The sequence below is a fragment of the Eretmochelys imbricata genome, chromosome 13 (genome assembly GCF_965152235.1).
Source record: "Eretmochelys imbricata isolate rEreImb1 chromosome 13, rEreImb1.hap1, whole genome shotgun sequence".
Taxonomy (NCBI): Eukaryota; Metazoa; Chordata; order Testudines; family Cheloniidae; genus Eretmochelys; species Eretmochelys imbricata.
This window is the reverse complement of record NC_135584.1, coordinates 38,276,771-38,294,733: the sequence shown is the minus strand read 5'-3', so window position 1 is coordinate 38,294,733 and position 17,963 is coordinate 38,276,771. Positions and strand designations below refer to the sequence as shown.

Below are 17,963 nucleotides of genomic sequence, written 5' to 3'. Positions count from 1 at the left end.
GGCATGACCATGTGACTTGACCATGTGACTCCAAACTCCATCTTGTTGCTGTAATTTCCCACAGTAAGAACAATGGGATGGCCTCCAAATGGCAAAAGCTATAAAAGGCCCTGGAACCACCTCCATTTTGTCTTCAATCCTACTTCTTACCTCTGGAGGAACTTTGCTACAAACTGAAGCTCTGAACAAAGGACTGAATGACCCATCCCAGCTGTGGATGTGTTCCAGAGACTTGACTTAGGCCAGCAGTTTATTCCATCACTGATACAAACCTGAACCAAGAACTTTGCCATTACTGGATGTAATTGATTCCTTCAACCAACTTTAACTCTCACCTTTCTTTCTTTCTTTTTATAAATAAACCTTTAGATTTTAGAAACTAAAGGATTCTCATCAGCGTGATTTTTTGATAAGATCTAAGTTATAGATTGACCTGGGCTGGTACTTTGGGATCAGAAGAACCTATTATTTGATGAGACTGGTTGTAAAGAACCACTCATCTCTGAATCCAGTGGTTTTGGTGGTGATAGAAGAACTAGAATGCCTGAGGAAACAGCCTTTATGTTTTCTTGTTAGCCAGTGTGGTGAAACAAGAGTTTACTTTTGTGGCTGGTCTGGTCTATCTTATAAAAGAATAACCACCAGTTTTGGGTTGTGTCGGCCTTATTTCTCAGCAGTTCATCCTGAATTTGGCATCCTCAGTTGTGCCCCACTAAGACATGGTTACACCTAGTTCTTGTGTTATGAGAAGGAGTAAATAACACTTCCTTATTTACTTTCTCCTCACCAGTCATGATTTTATAGCCCTCTATCAGATCCCCACTTAGTCGTCTCTTTTCCAAGCTGAAATGTCCCAGTCTTATTAATCTCTTCTCATATGGCAGCTGTTCCATCCCCCTCATCATTTTTGTTAATAAACTTTTGTGATAAAGAACGACCAAATGTAAAAGGAACACAGTGTGACTCACAGTAAGAGATAGTCCTTGTCCCAAGCAGCTTACCTGTTGAACAGACAAAAAAAAGGGAATGGTAGCAGGATTCAACATAAGGCAAAGTAGTCATCCCATGTGAAGATGGGCCCACCTGTTAACTCCATGAATTATTGTTTGCCTTCAGTCAAGGAACACCATGGTATTTAAAATGCAGCCAATTCTAGGCTGGAGTTCATCTGACTCTTCTAAAACAGGATGTGTGCAAAATGCATAACTGAATTTCCTGTTTAAAGCCAGTGATTCTCCTGATGATGCAGCTCTTGGAGAGAAAATCGAGACAACCTGCATCGCCCTGTGACTGTGCAATTAACAGCAAATTCCCAAGTGAGCTCTCCTCAGAATCAGAGAGATGCTGTTATGGCTCATTATTGCATCCTTTCTAGTGGTTCTCACATATACCTGTAATTTAATTCCTGCAGCCATGAGAGATGCCCAAGTATTCTTAGAGAAGTCTTAATGTCTCCTTTTTACTATCCAGGGATCCAGTCACAATTTGAACTTGTGGCATCTGATGGAGAAGTTAAAATGCTGGGGGACTCTCTCCGGATTTCCTGCAAAACCTCTGGATTCAGTTTAGGTGTTTATGGGATGACCTGGTACAGAAACATGCCTGGAAAGGGACTGGAGTGGCTCTCAACCATTAATCATTGGGCCGGAGGTACACAAAATTACACTGCTTCAGTGAAAGGCCAATTCACCATCTCCAGGGACAGTCCCAACAACCTGCTGTATTTGCACATGACTAACCGTAGACCTGAAGACACCGCTGAGTATTGCTGCATGTTGGACGCACTAAGCAGAAGGCAGTCGGCGCTTAGACAAGAATGGTTTTTACTGCAGAAGATTTCTGCTGAGGAAGCTGAAAGCCTGAACCATAGAAAATCCCAGAGGAAACCAGCTCAGAGAATCCACTCAGCTTCAACAATAGGAACAGGCTACCTGCTTCCATCCACTTCTTTCCCTGACTCTGGATCCTGGGATTCCTTCCCCCTTCCCCTAGTGCCAGCGTTCCCCATTCCCCTTGTGGCAACCCTCATTCCTCCCACTCTATCCACTCTGAGTCTCCAAGAGACAACAGAAACCAAGGCCTCTCACCAGGCCTTGTAGGGACTCCTTCCAAAGGAGCTGATCTGTGATTTAAAATGGGGGCAGAGGGAGGTCTTGGAAGATGCATGGGGATGTGTCCAACATGGGAGAGGGGATAGAGAGAACATGCAATGTGTTAGTGGGTTTCCTAAACCAGAGGGCAAGGACTGGGGGGCTTAGACATATTGGATGTGACCTGTGCAGGCATGCAGGCCTCGGTCTACCTAGTTACCCTCCATGGACTCACGTCCACGCTCTGCCCGGGTGGTGCTGCCTCACACCAGCTCCGATCCCTGGGCTGATCCAGGTCCATTCTCTCTCTCGCCCGGGGCAGATGTGGCATGGTGCAGCGCTGACCGAGTGGGTGGGGCCCATCCCCCTGCTGGAGGCTGAGCATCCTGTCAGGCTGGGCTCCAAGTGCAGTGTGGCCAGGTGGGGTCCGACTGGAGCGAACGCCACCACTGACAGGCTGCAGGAGGCGGTGAGGGACGGCACATGCAGAAAGCGGTGCCGGCATTACAATTAGGGCTGCCAATTTTGGTTGGACATATTTCTGGAGGTTTCATCTTCTGATATAATCTTTAATTCAAGATTAATCTTTAATTTCTGGTGACTCCAGGACAATCCTGGAGGGCTGGCAACCCTAATTATGACCCCACCACCATGCCGTGCGCCAGCAACCCCCATGAAATCAGCGTTCCAGGTAAATATCCCCCCGCCCAGAGCCACCAGCCTGCAGCAAGCTGCTCCAGGGCAAGGAGCTGATGGAAACCACCACGGCCGTGCCCCTCCCTTGCTGCACTGCCTCAAGGGGGGAGCCCCTGGTGCATCATGGGAGATGCAGCCTAGCCAGGGAGCCCAGCATCTAGGACGTCTCCAGAGAGGTATCTCCAGTGTTAGTGCCCTTGTGCAAGGCGTTGGTGGAAACGGGATGAAATTTAACATGGGCTCATGCACATAGGGACAAGAAACAAGAAAATTGCTGCTCTGAGCCAGGGGCTCATCAGCAGGAAGTGACAGAGGAGGAGGAGGGAGACTTGGGTGTGTCAGTGGATTGCACAGTGTCCATGGGCCACAGATGGGATGTGGGCAGGAGAAAGGCCCATGTGATCCTGGGATGGAACAGTTCAGGTGTCTCCAGTAGAGAGAGGGACATATTAATGCCAGTGGAGAAGGCACCGGGCAGAGCTCAGCTGGAATCCGGTGCAGAGTTCTGGGCAGCCCTGTCCCAGAAAGAGATCCCGACTGGAGCAGGTGCCAAGAATGGCTGGTGGGACAATTGGGGAAATGGAGAGCTGGTCTCACGAGAGGGGAATTAAACACCTGGGCTAGATTAGCCTAAACCACAGGCTGAGTGGGGTCTGATTGCTCTATAAATATATCATGGGGGGAGCGGGGAGAACACCAGGGAGGGAGACGAGCTGTTGAAGCTAAAGGACAAATCAAATGGGGATAAATGGGGCAGGAATCAATGGAGGAGAAGGTTTGTAACCATCAGAGGGGGGAGGTTCTGGAACAACCTCCAATGGGAGCAGTTGGGGTGGGAGGGGAACAACCTAAGCAGGATACAGATGGAGCCTGATAAGTTTATGGATGGGATGATACAATGGGATAGCGAGAACTGGACTCCATGTCCCAGTAGGAGCCTTCCAGTGCTGTGTTCCCACAACAAGGAATAGGGGCATGAGGCACCCAAACTACAACTCCCATGATGCACTATGACCAGAAATGTTTAGGCTTTGATACTTGACATGTTTCAGGGAAAACGTTGAAAATGGAGAAAAGCCCCACGCCCACGTTTTATGAGCATTTCTACTGTTCGCCTTCCCTGGAGGGTCTTCAGGTGAACTCAACCCGAGGCTACCCAACGGACAGGACCCTGGGTGAAATCCTAGCCCCCTCCGTGTGGATGGGAGCTTTGCCTTTGACATTCATAGGGCCAGGGTCTCACTGGAGCTGAGGGGGAGTCCACGTTCCCATCCCACAGGAAATGGCAACATTTCAATCTTTGTTTTTGAAGAAAAGTTCATATTTCATCATTTTTGGCAGAATGGAAATTCCAAAGGCAGGTTTGACTCAGAAATGTCAAAACGTTTCATTGCAACATTTTCAATCGAAATGAAGCATGCTGAGATGTGAATAGATTGAAACGTTTCCTTCCATGTAAACAAACTGGAGACCAGCCAGAGGAGGGAAACAAGAACAAAAATTTGATCAGAGGTTTAGAACAGCGGACCTTGGGAGGAAAGGCGGAAAGATCTGGTCTAGAAAAGATGAAGCTGAAGGGGGGACATGATAACTGTCTTCCAATATGTTAAGGGCTGTTCTAAAGAGGACAGTGATCAAATATTCTCCATGTTCACTGAAGACAGAACAAGAAGTAATGGGCTTAATCTGCAGCAAGGAAGATAAAACTTTCTAATTGTAAGGACAGTTAAGCTCTGGAACAGATTAACTCAGGAGGTCGTGGAGTTCCTGTCATTGGAGGTGTTCACACCCAGGTTGGACATAAACCTAGACTGTCCCTGACAGGTGTATTTGGTCCAGCCTCAGTGCAGAGGGTTAGACGACCTCTCAAGATCCCTTTCAGCCCGACATTTCTGATTCTAGGATTTTAGTTTCTTGAATTTACCCAAAATGCTTCATTTCAAGCAAGTTCAACATTAAGCTGCAGTTCCTTATCAGCGCATTGCCTTCTGGCAGGGGCATGCGCAGAAATTTAACTTTGACCCTTTTTGCGGGGGCACGGTCTGTATCCCCACTCCCCCAGCTCTGGCAGGAGCTCGCTGTCGTCCCCACAGCCCCGGGGCTAGGAGGATCTCACTCTCCCTGCCACCGTGGCCTGGGCCTGGAAGAGTTCTGTGCCTCCGATGACTGGAGGGCGGGGGGGGAGGCGTGCCCCTGCTTGACCCTCTTGTGCACACCCCTGCCTTTTGGGAGTTGTAGTTCAGGCCTCTATTTTCCCTTATGTAGTCCCCGCCTGGACGACATCTCCCACAATGCACTGAGTCTTGTGATTCCCATGGTGCTCCAAACAGCTCAATCAGAAGCAAATCCAAGTTGCGTTATAGGAGAAAAAAAAACCAACTATTTTCCCATGTTTATTCCCCCCCACTGTTCCTTAGACGTTCTTGTCAACTGCTGGAAATGGCCCACCTTGATTATCACTACAAAACTTCCCCCCCGCTCCCTGCTCTTCTACTGGTATTAGCTCATCTTAAGTGATCACTCTCGTTACAGTCTGTATGGTAACACTCATTGTTTCATGTTCTCTATGTATATAAATCTCCCCACTGTATTTTTCACTGAATACATCAGATGAAGTGAGCTGTAGCTCATGAAAGCTTATGCTCAAATAAATTGGTTAGTCTCTAAGGTGCCACAAGTCCTCCTTTCCTTTTTGCAAATACAGACTAACACGGCTGCTACTCTGAAACCTGTGACAGGAGATGTAGCCCTTCAGGGAGCCAAGTCCATCCAGAGGAGAGAATTGAGACTCGAACTACAACTCCCATAAACCAATGCACAGGTAGGAAAAAGCAGTTTAACATTTTGTTGAGCTGATTCCAAAGGAAATGTTTCAGATCATTTTTTAAAAAATGAAATATTCTGATTTGGGTGGAACAGACCCGAGATTAAATACTCCATTTTAATTTTCCCGATGGAAAATTAAAAATTTACGGCAAAATCAAAATTTTTCTGTGGAAAATTTCAATTTGGTGTAAACTGCCTTTTCCACAGGTACATCATTTTGCCCAGCTCTAGATTTCACTCTCCATTTCCAGGATGGTTCTGTTTGGCGGCCACGCCTGGGCCTTCGACAGCAGAGAGCATCTGTCCCACAGGCACTCTGAGATCTCCAGAGGACAGGCTGGGCTGGGCAATGTCAGTCACTGCTGGGCTGGCATCATCCAGCTGCCTTCTTTCCTCCACTCACGACTCTCAGAAACCAGACGACTCATCCCAAAGCTGGGCTTGTTTTAGTCTCATTGTTGCTTTAATGCAGCAGCTACAAAAGTCCTCCGGGGCCAGAGATTCCAGCTCCCAGGGCTGTAACCCCCCTGCCCCCCACTGCAAGGGGGGGTGGGGAGCTGGGAATGGGGAAGAGGACGGTGTGGGGCCGAGTTTCACAGTGCCCCTGCAGAGGGAAGTGGTGCGTACCGGGGGGAGGGGGTCCTCTGCTGGGGGCAGGGAGGGCTGGGGTGCTCCACACACATATCTAGAGATCAGAGGTGAAGGAGCCATTATTTCTTCCTCCTCTTCTCTACTTGCACCTTGTTCACTTTCATGCTGTTGTTGTGGCCAATCTGTATTCCTGAGCAAGGACCAATGATATGTATGCAGCTACCTGTGGGAGAGAGGGAGACACAATAAAGTGAAGGGTAAGAAAGAAAGAAAAGCATTTGTGTGGAGAGAGAAGAGGGGGGCGTATGGGGGTGGATATGTAGAGACAGAGGGTGCACATAAGGATAGATAGTCAGATGAGATGGATGGATGGACGTGTATGGGGAAGGATGGATGGACAGATAAGATGGATGGATGTACGGATGGATGTGTAAGGGGATGGATGGATGCACAGATGGATGGATGAGTGTGGATGGGGACGGATGGATAGATGCACAGATGGATGGGTGTGGATGGGGACGGATGGATCAGATGGATCGATGTGTGTGTGTATGGGGAAGAATGGACGGATGTATTCTCTCTTTCACTCTCTCAGATGCTTAAAACCAAAGAATTGTTCTGGGGGCAACAAATAGAAGGGACCCCCACCCCTACCCCAAATATCTGGGGCCGCCAGAGCCTTAGTGCTCATTTATGAGGGAGCAGGTTCCCCCTGGGGGCCAGCCAAGTACATTGCCGCTGTCCCGAGTGCGGGGGCTCACCTGAGAACCCATAGGCAGGTGGCTGAGACTGAAAGACAGATGGGGGAGGGGAATGGGTTAGTCAGCTGGGACGGGAACAAAGACCCTGCTCTTTCCCTCTGTGCCATTATCCCCATGATCCATTCTTTCCATTCCACAGTTCCCATCCCTTATACCCCTCCTCCTCCCCTTCATCTGCCCATAGCTCCCTCCCCCCCACACCATCCTCTTACATCCCCTCCCCTGCTTTCCCCATCTGTAGATCTCCCTCCCTCATTCCCTTCCAGCACCACCTCAGCTCCACCCCAACCTCCCGGCCCCCATCCTGATCCCATAATCCCCTATATTCCCATCCCCCTCTTCTCTCTATTGCCCTGCATCCCTAACCTCTCCCCCTTCCCCGGGTGGGGGCACCCCCTCACCGGTTGCTGGAATGAGAACATGGGTTGCTCCGGCCCCTGGGTGGGGAGAGGTGGTTGGGACTGGATGGAAAAGAAGGGCCTCGGCTCATTGTCTGGTAGGAAAGAAAAATTAGGGTTCATGAGCACTTCCCCTTTAAGGTTGGGATTTTTCACTGCCAGACTCTATCCCCACCAAGATGCATCCTCTTAGCCATCCCTGATGCACGCCCACTTGTTCACTGCCCTTGTGAACACTTTCTCTTTAAGGGAGGAGTTTCTCTCTGCCGGAGTTGGTTCCTCATAAAAACTTCCCCTTTAAGAGCAGAGTTCTTCACTGCCAGACTTTGGTCCTCATGAACACTTTTCCTTTTACTTTCTCTTAAAGGGGAGTTTCTCGTTGTCAAGCACAGGGACCCATTCCGCACTGTGGAACTTTCCCTTTAAGGGTGAAGTTTCTCACTGCCAGATGCCAAATGTCATGCACACTTTTCCTTCAAGTGGGCTTTTAAAGGGGAGTTTCTTAGTATTGGTCTCTGTCCCTCATCCTGTATTAATGGTAGTGAAAAGCTGCCACTTCGCAGTGAAATGAGGGTACTGCAATGGGGGGGGTAACATCCCATCTTAGGCCTGACCCCCTCCTCCTGGATTGCCCCCTCAGTCCTCCAGCCCGGCCTCCCCTCTCCCTGGATCTGCCCCATGGTACCTGGAGGTCTCAACTGTGATGGGATTGTCTTGGGGGAGCCAAATTCTCCATTATTGGGTCCTTCTGCTCCCTTGAAAGAGAAGAGAGAATCACATGGATCCTGGATGCTACGTCTCACTAGATCCCTATAGATATAAATTACAGGGACCCCTTGCCCAGCACTGAGACGCAGCCCTTCTGGGGTGGGGCATGGGAGCTGTTCATATGGGAACCCCTCGCCCAGTGCAGAGATGGGGCCCCTGTGCGGAGGGGTACAGGGGCTGGTTCTGTGGGAACCCCTCACCTGGCACTGAGATGCAGCCCCTCTGGGGTGGGGTGCACCGGCTGCGTAACAGCCACAGAGCAGCCCTGCCTGGGGATTGCTCACCCAGTGTTGAGGTGTAGCCAGCCCTGGGCATTAGGACTAGCACTGACTGCAAGGGGTGGTGCCCCCACATGGCACTCCTTGCTGAGCCCACCCCAGGGAGGGAGCGATGGCAGACATTTACCTGCCTGGGACCCATGCTGACACTGCAGGGCTGAGGGGTACCAGGTTCTTGCTGATGCTCCGTCCCCCTCATGCTTCTCCTGGGCACAGCTTCTGAGGGACATAAAGACACCCCCCCCCCCCGGGTCAGCTTACGGGAGCCTGTGCGCCCCTCTCCCCTTCTGCAAACATCCCAGACCCTCAGGCAGGGAAATTAGCCGCAACAGCCAGCTCAGGAAGTCGCACCACTCTGGAGGCGGGACTTCCTGTATTGGCACTCTGGGAATGGAATTTCCTCTATTGCCACCTGTTTTGGGTGGGACTTCCTGTGTTGACATTCTAGAGGCAGGACTTATTTGTGTTGGCACTTCCTGTCCTGCTACCTTGGAGGCAGGATTTTCTGTCATGTCACTCTGGAGGCGGGACTTTCTCCATTGTCACCATTTAGCATGTCAAAGCCTATCCTGTTACACTGGAAACACAACTTCCTGCCCAGTAACTTGGGAGGCAGGATTTCCCCTAATGCCACCATTTTGGGTGGAACTTCCTGTCCTGTGACACAGGAAGCAACACTTCCTGCCTTGCCACACTGGAGGTGAATCTTCCTCACAGCCACCTTGTTGGGCAGGACTTCCTATGTTGCCTCATGCCACATCAGAGACAGGACTTCTGGGGTTGCCACTCTTGAGCTGGGACTTCCTGCTCTGTCACATCAGAGGTGGGAATTCTCACACAGTCATAGCCGATGTGGAAGTCCATCTATGGACCTGTTGGAGGCGGGAATTCCTGCCCTTTTATCTTGGAGTTGGGATTTCCTGTCATGACACCAGAGTAGACTCCCTTGATACCCAGAATTTCACCAGCTGGTGCCTGATGCAGATAGTTTGGAAGGGGGACGGGAACCCCACTTACCGTTTTCTCTGGATGGATGATCCTCATAGCGAAGTGTGTGGAATTTCTCTGAGACCCCGAGGGAAGACGGAGGAGAGGCTTGGAGATGGGAGCTCTCAGCCACAGCAGGCACAGGGACGCTTACTGATGGTCTGGACTCATAGCTGGGAGAACTGGCCATCATCATCTGGGGTGACAATTTTGGGGTCAGGACTGGATAGACAGACAGATGGGTGCGTATGGGGATAGATCGATACATAGATAGATGGGTGCATATGGGGATATCTATCTATCCCCATATACACCCATCTGCCTGTCTGTCTAATCTATTTATCTCCCAAACACTCCATCATCCATCCATCCATCTATCTCCAGGCACATCCATTCATCCATCCATTTATAGATATCTCCATACACACCCATCTATCTATCTATCTATCTAGATGGATGGATGGATGATGGGGTGTATGAGGGATAAATAGGATTAGACAGGCAGACAGATGTGTATGGAGATAGTGAGATAGTCTGATTTCTCTTCTGGTGCAGCACCACCCCCTTGTGCTGAGAATATCAGGGATTGAATTACTTAAATCATGTGTTGGGAGATGGGAGATTTATCCTCAGCCCCTGGGTCTGGCTTGGAATTGGGGCTATTTAAGCCCTGGACGTCATATTCTGCTAGGATGGTGCTGCCACCTCGTGGCCAGCTGTGGTGATGCAGAGGATGGACTCAGAACCACAGCCGGCTGCCCCTCACCAGCACATCCTGGACCTGACGCACAGCCGGCACGATCAGGGACTTGTGGCAGGAGAAAATCTTCTCTGTCTTGTTGCTGCAGTCTGCAGGAGAAAGACAGAAGGGGTGAGGGATTCCACTGCAGTACGACACCCCCTAATGGTGGGGCACTGGGGCCAGCACAGACTGCCAGGGGAGAGCGCCCCCTCTTGAGCCCCTGACCCACTCCCTGCAGCCTGGTACCCCGTACTGAGCCCCGAGCCACCCCCTGCAGCACAGTGCCCCCATCAGCACTGACCGCATGGGAATGGACTTTACCTTTAAACGTGGGTCTTTCCCAGCTGTCATTGTGCCAACATCTCTTCATTAACTCTTTCATGTCCTCCAGGCCCTCCACTCCTGTGACCTCCTCCAGCTCCTCCAGGTCAGGTCTCTGGCCCCGGGGGATGTGCATTCGGAGCAGGGAGCTCATGCATTTTGGGAGGAGATCTGGACCACGAAGACAAGGGGAACATAAGGGTCATACATAAACACTGTCCCCCAGTGGTGAGTCAGAGACATAACAGCTGTGCACAGACACTGCCCCCCAGTGGTGAGTCAGAGACATAACAGCTGTGCACAGACACTGCCCCCCAGTGGTGAGTCAGAGACATAAACCAGATTTAAGAAAACAAGTACTTCCATCCTATTCATCTGCAATCCTCTCCCCAGTTTCTCTGTAGCATCCTTCCACTTAAAACTCCACTCTGGCTCCCATTGAGTTGAAGGAGTCTTTTGCTACAATGAGAGCAGCCTCAGACCCCACTTCCTTAGACTGAAGTTGGTTGCTTTTGGATTGCAGGAAAGGGGGTTATTGGGGCTGGTTTCGGGGGGGAGGGATAGCTCAGTGGTTTGAGCATTGGCCTGCTAAACCCAGGGTTGTGAGTTCAATCCTTGAGGGGGCCATTTAGGGAACTGGGGCAAAAACTGGGGATTGGCCCTGCTTTGAGCAGGGGGTTGGACTAGATGACCTCCTGAGGTCCCTTCCAACCCTGATATTCTATGATTCTATGATAACAGCTGTCACAGACACTGCCCCCCTGTGGTGAGTCAGAGACATAACAGCTGTCCACAGACACTGCCCCCCTGTGGTGAGTCAGAGACATAACAGCTGTCCACAGACACTGCCCCCCTGTGGTGAGTCAGAGACATAACAGCTGTCACGGACACTGCCCCCCTGTGGTGAGTCGGAGACATAACAGCTGTCCACAGACACTGCCCCCCTGTGGTGAGTCAGAGACATAACAGCTGTCACGGACACTGCCCCCCTGTGGTGAGTCAGAGACATAACAGCTGTGCACAGACACTGCCCCCCTGTGGTGAGTCAGAGACATAACAGCTGTGCACAGACACTGCCCCCCTGTGGTGAGTCAGAGACATAACAGCTGTCACAGACACTGCCCCCCTGTGGTGAGTCAGAGATATGATTATTAAGGCTACAATAGTGTCACCGAATCTGAGACTTCCATTGACCTCCGTAACATTTTTTGCCCTCAGGTTGGAGCTCCCAGCCAGCTCCGCCCTCGCAGCTCCCAGCCCCCAACCTGGTGCGGGGACCCCGCAGCTGCCCAGCCATGGCAGGGGGCTGGTGGACCCTGCAGCTGCCCAGACGCCACGGGCGGCAGGGGGGACCCCACGCAGCTGCCCAGCTGCAGCCACGGTGGCCACAGCTTGAGGACCCGGCAGCTACCAGCTGTGCAGGGCGAGGGGACCCCGCAGCAGCCCAGCCCCGGGGCAGAGGGACACCGAAGCTCCCATGCACCACATCGGCGGGGGACCCAGGAGCCCCAGCAGCCATGGGTGCTGAACCCACCTACCCTTTTGTCAGGGTTATTTTTAGTGAAAGTCAGGGACAGGTCATGGGCTGCTGGGAATATTTGTTTATTACCCTTGACCTGTCCCTGACTTTTAATAAAAATATCCGTGACAAAAACTTAGCCCTAATGATTATTTACTACAGGGGTCAGGAGTGGGGTAGGTCAGCTGGAATTTACTAGGAGCTTAAGGGAATTACCCTGAATCGCCTTTGATTTCAGGTGCCTAAATGTCACTGAGCTCCCAGCCATGTTTCGTAAAGCATCTTGCCACTGAGATCCCCTAGTCACACCCCCTCAGAGCCTCTGGGATTTGAACTCCCAGAGGTGGGCAGAGATTTTCAAATGGGCATAACTGGGCCTCTTCCCCCACTCTTTATAAGGAGCCTGTAACAGGTAGTCCCTGTCGCAAAGATTTTACAGCCAAGAGAGACCAATTAAATCCCGTTTCATGGCTGGGGAAACTGAGGCAATAGATGGCTGAAGTAATTTGCCCCAGGCCGCACAGTTTAGCTGTGGATAGAACCCAGGAGTCCTGGGTCCCATCCCCCCTTGCTCCACTAGGCTCCACTCCTCTCCCAGAGCTGGGGATAGAATCCAGGAGTCCTGGCTCCCAACACCCCTGCTCTAACCCTCTAGGCCCCGTTCCCTTCCCTGAACTGGGGATAGAACCCAGGAGTCCTGCCCCAGCACCCCCCTGCTTTAACCACTGGGCCTCCCTGCCCTCCCGGAACTCAGGATAGAAAACAGAATTGAACACCAGACTTTGAGGGAACAGCCCCTCCCCGTACTGAGCCTCCTGCCCTGCTCCCTATACCACGGATTCCCCAGATGGCACACTGTGGGTAGTGGGGCCAGCACTGCCCGCAAGGGGAGTGCCCCCCACATTAATGATAATTTCAGTCCTGTCTGTCCACCCCCATATTCTCCCCCCATCCCTTCCACTCTAATAAACTATCCTTCCATCCAGCTATGTCTCTAGCCAACTCCCCTTCCTTTTTCACACTTCTCTCTTTTTATCCCACTGATACAGCTTTTATGGGTTATACCAACACAGGGTTTATGGCTATCACAGCTCACTGACCTCTAGTGGACAGATTGAAAACTGCACCTGTATGAACCGTAAATCCTGTACTGCTGGGATAGAAGGGATTCCCCTTCAGTTCAGAGGTGGTGTTTGTTTTGTTTCTATTCCCAGGAAACCCTGAGTAGCCCCTGAATCCCAAGACAAGCTTGGCTCAAAAGAAAGGTATAGTTAAAAGACAGGAATAGGACTCACTTGGGTAAGGCTGTTGACCGGTTAACACGGACCAGGTGAGGATGGCATAACTGCAGAGGCGAAAGAGGAGGCAGGTTGGGATCATGGGATGGGAGAGCGCGCCTTACACAGCTCCCTGCAGCACAGCGCCCCCTAATGTCGCTATGGGTCATTGTGGTCAGGACTGACTGAAAGGGGAGAGCACCCCCTACTGAACCTCCTGCCTTGTTCCCTGCAGCACAGCACCCCCAGTGCCTCACTGGGGCATTGGGGTTCCTTTACCTGTATATGTCCGTGGCTGGCGTTGGCTTGTAGTTGATGTCTACGAGGGATTCGGGGGGCATGTACTCCAGGGTACCCCCATAGTCATCCTCATCCCTGGATCTGTCCGTTCCCTGCTTGGTCGTCACTCGCTTGAACTTCGATAGTCCAAAGTCTGCCAACTGGTGGGGAAGAGAGAAAAGCATAGCTGGGGGGCAGGGAATGGGACACATGGCCTTTCTCCTCTAGGGGGCGCTAGCTGCTACGCAGCCCTAGGGCAAGGGAGTGGCTGGATCAGTGGGGTGGGGAATGGGACGCAGGGCCTTTCCCTTGTAGGGGTTGCCGGCTCTGACCCAGGATTGGCTGATGAGGAGGGGAGGGGTTTTCTCACCCGGACGTGCAGCTCCAAATTCAACAGGACATTACTGGGTTTGAGGTCCAGGTGCAGTAATGGTGGGTGAAGCCCATGCAGGTAATTCATGCCCAGCGCCACCTGGTGGAGGAGGCGGAAGCGCAGGGGCCAGGGGACTGGCTGGACTCTCTCCAGCAAACTGGCCAGGCTGCCATTCTCCATGTACTCCATGACGATGCCCAGCCGGGGGCCACAGTCCCAGCCCTCCTCTTCCTCCTCATAGAGGCCGAAGAGCCGCAGGATGTAGATGAAGCGAGCTTTGTCCATGGCCCGGGCTTCTTCCAGGAGCTCTTCACGGCTGCAGGTATCACTGCGGGGTGGGTGGGGGGTGGAGAGATGAACGAAGGATGGGGAAAGTTGAGAGTGGAGGAAGGAGGGAGGAAGTGAAAAGAAAGAAAGAAGGAGAAACAGAAGGTGGGAAAATGGAGAGATGGGAGGAGGGAATGGGAGAGTGGAGGGATAGAGACTACAGAGGGCAGGAGGAAATGGAGGTATGGAAGGACAGAGATAGTGGAGAGAGGGAGATAATAGAGATGGAAGGATAGGAAGAGATAATGGGCTCCACTCCATGCAGGGAAGAGGAATAGGGAGGTATGGAAGGATAGAAAGAGGGAATGGAGAGATGGAAGGACAATAAGAGAGGAATGGACAGAAGGGTGAAGGAGAGATGGACAAAGAAACATGGTGAAAGGAACAGGAGAGAAGGGGGAATGAAGGGGAGAGGGGATGGGGAAAAGTAAAAAGAAGCACAGGAAGGAAGAGAAAAAAGAGAAAGAGAGTGAAGGAAGAAAGGCTAGAGAGAGAGAGAGAGCGCCCCACCCCTCTTACCGGCTCAGTTTCTTCACGGCAATGGGGATGCGCCAGTCACGGTGCTGAGCCCGGTAGATGGTGCCGAACCCACCGGCGGCGATGAACTGCATCCCCTCCAGGCACTCCCGGGGGATCCGCTCCCGGAACTCCACCCACTCGGCCATCCCTGCGCTGGGACAGCGTGAGAGAACGCCCCTCCATGCCGACCTGCAGCCCCCCCATGCCCAGCCTGGGACCCCCCCACCCTGCCGGTGCCCTCCCTCCCGACCTGCAGCCCCCCCCATGCCCAGCCTGGGACCCCCCCGCCCTGCTGGTGCCCCTCCATCCCGACCCGCAGCCCCCCCATGCCCAGCCTGGGACCCCCCCCCGCCCTGCTGGTGCCCCTCCATCCCAAACCGCAGCCCCCCCATGCCCAGCCTGGGACCCCCCCACCCTGCTGGTGCCCTCCCGCCCCGCAGCCCCCCCATGCCCAGCCCCGGGACCCCCCGCCCTGCTGGTGCCCCTCCATCCCGACCTGCAGCCCCCCCATGCCCATCATGGGACCCCCCCAACCCTGCCGGTGCCCTCCCTCCCGACCCGCAGCCCCCCCATGCCCAGCCCAGGACCCCCCCGCCCTGCCGGTGCCCTCCCTCCCTCCCAACCCGCAGCCCCCCCATGCCCAGCCCGAGGACCCCCCCCGCCCTCCCGGTGCCCTCCCTCCCTCCCGACCCGCAGCCCCCCCATGCCCAGCCCCGGGACCCCCCCGCCCTGCCGGTGCCCCTCCCTCCCTCCCGACCCGCAGCCCCCCCATGCCCAGCCCGGGACCCCCCCGCCCTGCTGGTGCCCTCCCGCCCTCCCGACCCGCAGCCCCCCCATGCCCAGCCCCGGGACCCCCCCGCCCTGCTGGTGCCCCTCCATCCCGACCCGCAGCCCCCCCATGCCCATCATGGGACCCCCCCCAACCCTGCCGCTGCCCTCCCTCCCGACCCGCAGCCCCCCCATGCCCAGCCCAGGATCCCCCCGCCCTGCCGGTGCCCTCCCTCCCTCCCAACCCGCAGCCCCCCCATGCCCAGCCCGAGGACCCCCCCGCCCTCCCGGTGCCCTCCCTCCCTCCCGACCCGCAGCCCCCCCATGCCCAGCTCGGGACGCCCCAGACCCGCAGCCCCTGCTAGCCCAGCCCTGCCCCGCATTCACTGGACCTCTCCCCTCCCTTCATTCCCGGTGCCAGCACGGGGGGACTCGCGCCCCTGTCCTCAGACCTGCAGCCCCCAGCACCGCTCCGAGCTTCCGCCTCCAGCCGCGGCGCGTTTCCCTTCGCCTGCGAGCTCGTCACTTCCCCCTCGGGCCTCCCACACCGCCCCTTGCCCCCCCGGCCTCCCCCGGCCCGGCCCGGCCCCTCCCCTCCCCTCCCGCGCCTGCGGCGGGGCTGGCAGCGCGGCGGGAGGGGAAGAAAAGCCCAGGAGAGAGATTTGGAGGGAGGGAAGAAGGGAAGGTGTGTAGGGACAGACAGACAGAGATTGGGAGGGAGGGAAGAAGGGAAGGTGTGTAGGGACAGACAGACAGAGATTGGGAGGGAGGGAAGAAGGGAAGTTGTGTAGGGACAGACAGACAGAGATTGGGAGGGAGGGAAGAAGGGAAGGTGTGTAGGGACAGACAGACAGAGATTGGGAGGGAGGGAAGAAGGGAAGGTGTGTAGGGACACACCGGCCGAGATTGGGAGGGAGGGAAGGTGTGTAGGGACAGACAGACAGAGATTGGGAGGGAGGGAAGGTGTGTAGGGACAAACAGGCAGAGATTTGGAGGGAGGGAAGAAGGGAAGGTGTGTAGGGACAGACAGACAGAGATTGGGAGGGAGGGAAGAAGGGAAGGTGTGTAGGGACACACCGGCCGAGATTGGGAGGGAGGGAAGGTGTGTAGGGACAGACAGACAGAGATTGGGAGGGAGGGAAGGTGTGTAGGGACAAACAGGCAGAGATTTGGAGGGAGGGAAGAAGGGAAGGTGTGTAGGGACAGACAGACAGAGATTGGGAGGGAGGGAAGAAGGGAAGGTGTGTTGGGACACACAGGTAGAGATTGGGAGGGAGGGAAGGTGTGTAGGGACAGACAGGCAGAGATTGGGAGGGAGGGAAGGTGTGTAGGGACAGACAGGCAGAGATTGGGAGGGAGGGAAGGTGTGTAGGGACAGACAGGCAGAGATTGGGAGGGAGGGAAGGTGTGTAGGGACAGACAGGCAGAGATTGGGAGGGAGGGAAGAAGGGAAGGTGTGTTGGGACACACAGGTAGAGATTGGGAGGGAGGGAAGGTGTGTAGGGACAAACAGGCAGAGATTTGGAGGGAGGGAAGAAGGGAAGGTGTGTAGGGACAGACAGACAGAGATTGGGAGGGAGGGAAGAAGGGAAGGTGTGCTGGGACACACAGGTAGAGATTGGGAGGGAGGGAAGGTGTGTAGGGACAAACAGGCAGAGATTTGGAGGGAGGGAAGAAGGGAAGGTGTGTAGGGACAGACAGACAGAGATTGGGAGGGAGGGAAGAAGGGAAGTTGTGTAGGGACACACCGGCCGAGATTGGGAGGGAGGGAAGGTGTGTAGGGACAGACAGGCAGAGATTGGGAGGGAGGGAAGGTGTGTAGGGACAAACAGGCAGAGATTTGGAGGGAGGGAAGAAGGGAAGGTGTGTAGGGACAGACAGACAGAGATTGGGAGGGAGGGAAGAAGGGAAGGTGTGTAGGGACACACCGGCCGAGATTGGGAGGGAGGGAAGGTGTGTAGGGACAGACAGACAGAGATTGGGAGGGAGGGAAGGTGTGTAGGGACAAACAGGCAGAGATTTGGAGGGAGGGAAGAAGGGAAGGTGTGTAGGGACAGACAGACAGAGATTGGGAGGGAGGGAAGAAGGGAAGGTGTGTTGGGACACACAGGTAGAGATTGGGAGGGAGGGAAGGTGTGTAGGGACAGACAGGCAGAGATTGGGAGGGAGGGAAGGTGTGTAGGGACAGACAGGCAGAGATTGGGAGGGAGGGAAGGTGTGTAGGGACAAACAGGCAGAGATTTGGAGGGAGGGAAGAAGGGAAGGTGTGTAGGGACAGACAGACAGAGATTGGGAGGGAGGGAAGAAGGGAAGGTGTGTTGGGACACACAGGTAGAGATTGGGAGGGAGGGAAGGTGTGTAGGGACAGACAGGCAGAGATTGGGAGGGAGGGAAGGTGTGTAGGGACAGACAGGCAGAGATTGGGAGGGAGGGAAGGTGTGTA

General features: G+C 54.0%; 1 protein-coding gene across 2 annotated transcripts; it reads right to left on the bottom strand.

Annotated features, from left to right (window-relative positions):
* Window positions 1–6,053: 6,053 nt before the first annotated feature.
* On the bottom strand, window positions 6,054–16,040 carry RIPK3 (receptor interacting serine/threonine kinase 3). 2 transcript variants are annotated; one of them, XM_077832434.1, is made up of 13 exons: window positions 15,973–16,040; window positions 14,753–14,900; window positions 13,904–14,234; window positions 13,534–13,694; window positions 13,273–13,322; window positions 10,459–10,629; window positions 10,162–10,244; window positions 9,426–9,591; window positions 8,536–8,627; window positions 8,048–8,117; window positions 7,366–7,457; window positions 6,965–6,992; window positions 6,054–6,426 (listed from the first exon to the last, which is right to left on the bottom strand). In XM_077832434.1, the coding sequence occupies exons 2-13, from the start codon at window positions 14,896–14,898 to the stop codon at window positions 6,323–6,325; spliced, it is 1,494 nt and encodes a 497-aa protein (XP_077688560.1). In that variant the 5' UTR covers window positions 14,899–14,900; window positions 15,973–16,040; the 3' UTR covers window positions 6,054–6,322. The 2 variants fall into 2 exon arrangements, with proteins under 2 accessions (XP_077688560.1, XP_077688562.1); XM_077832436.1 differs by having other exon boundaries at window positions 14,753–14,905; window positions 15,973–16,012.
* Window positions 16,041–17,963: the final 1,923 nt, after the last annotated feature.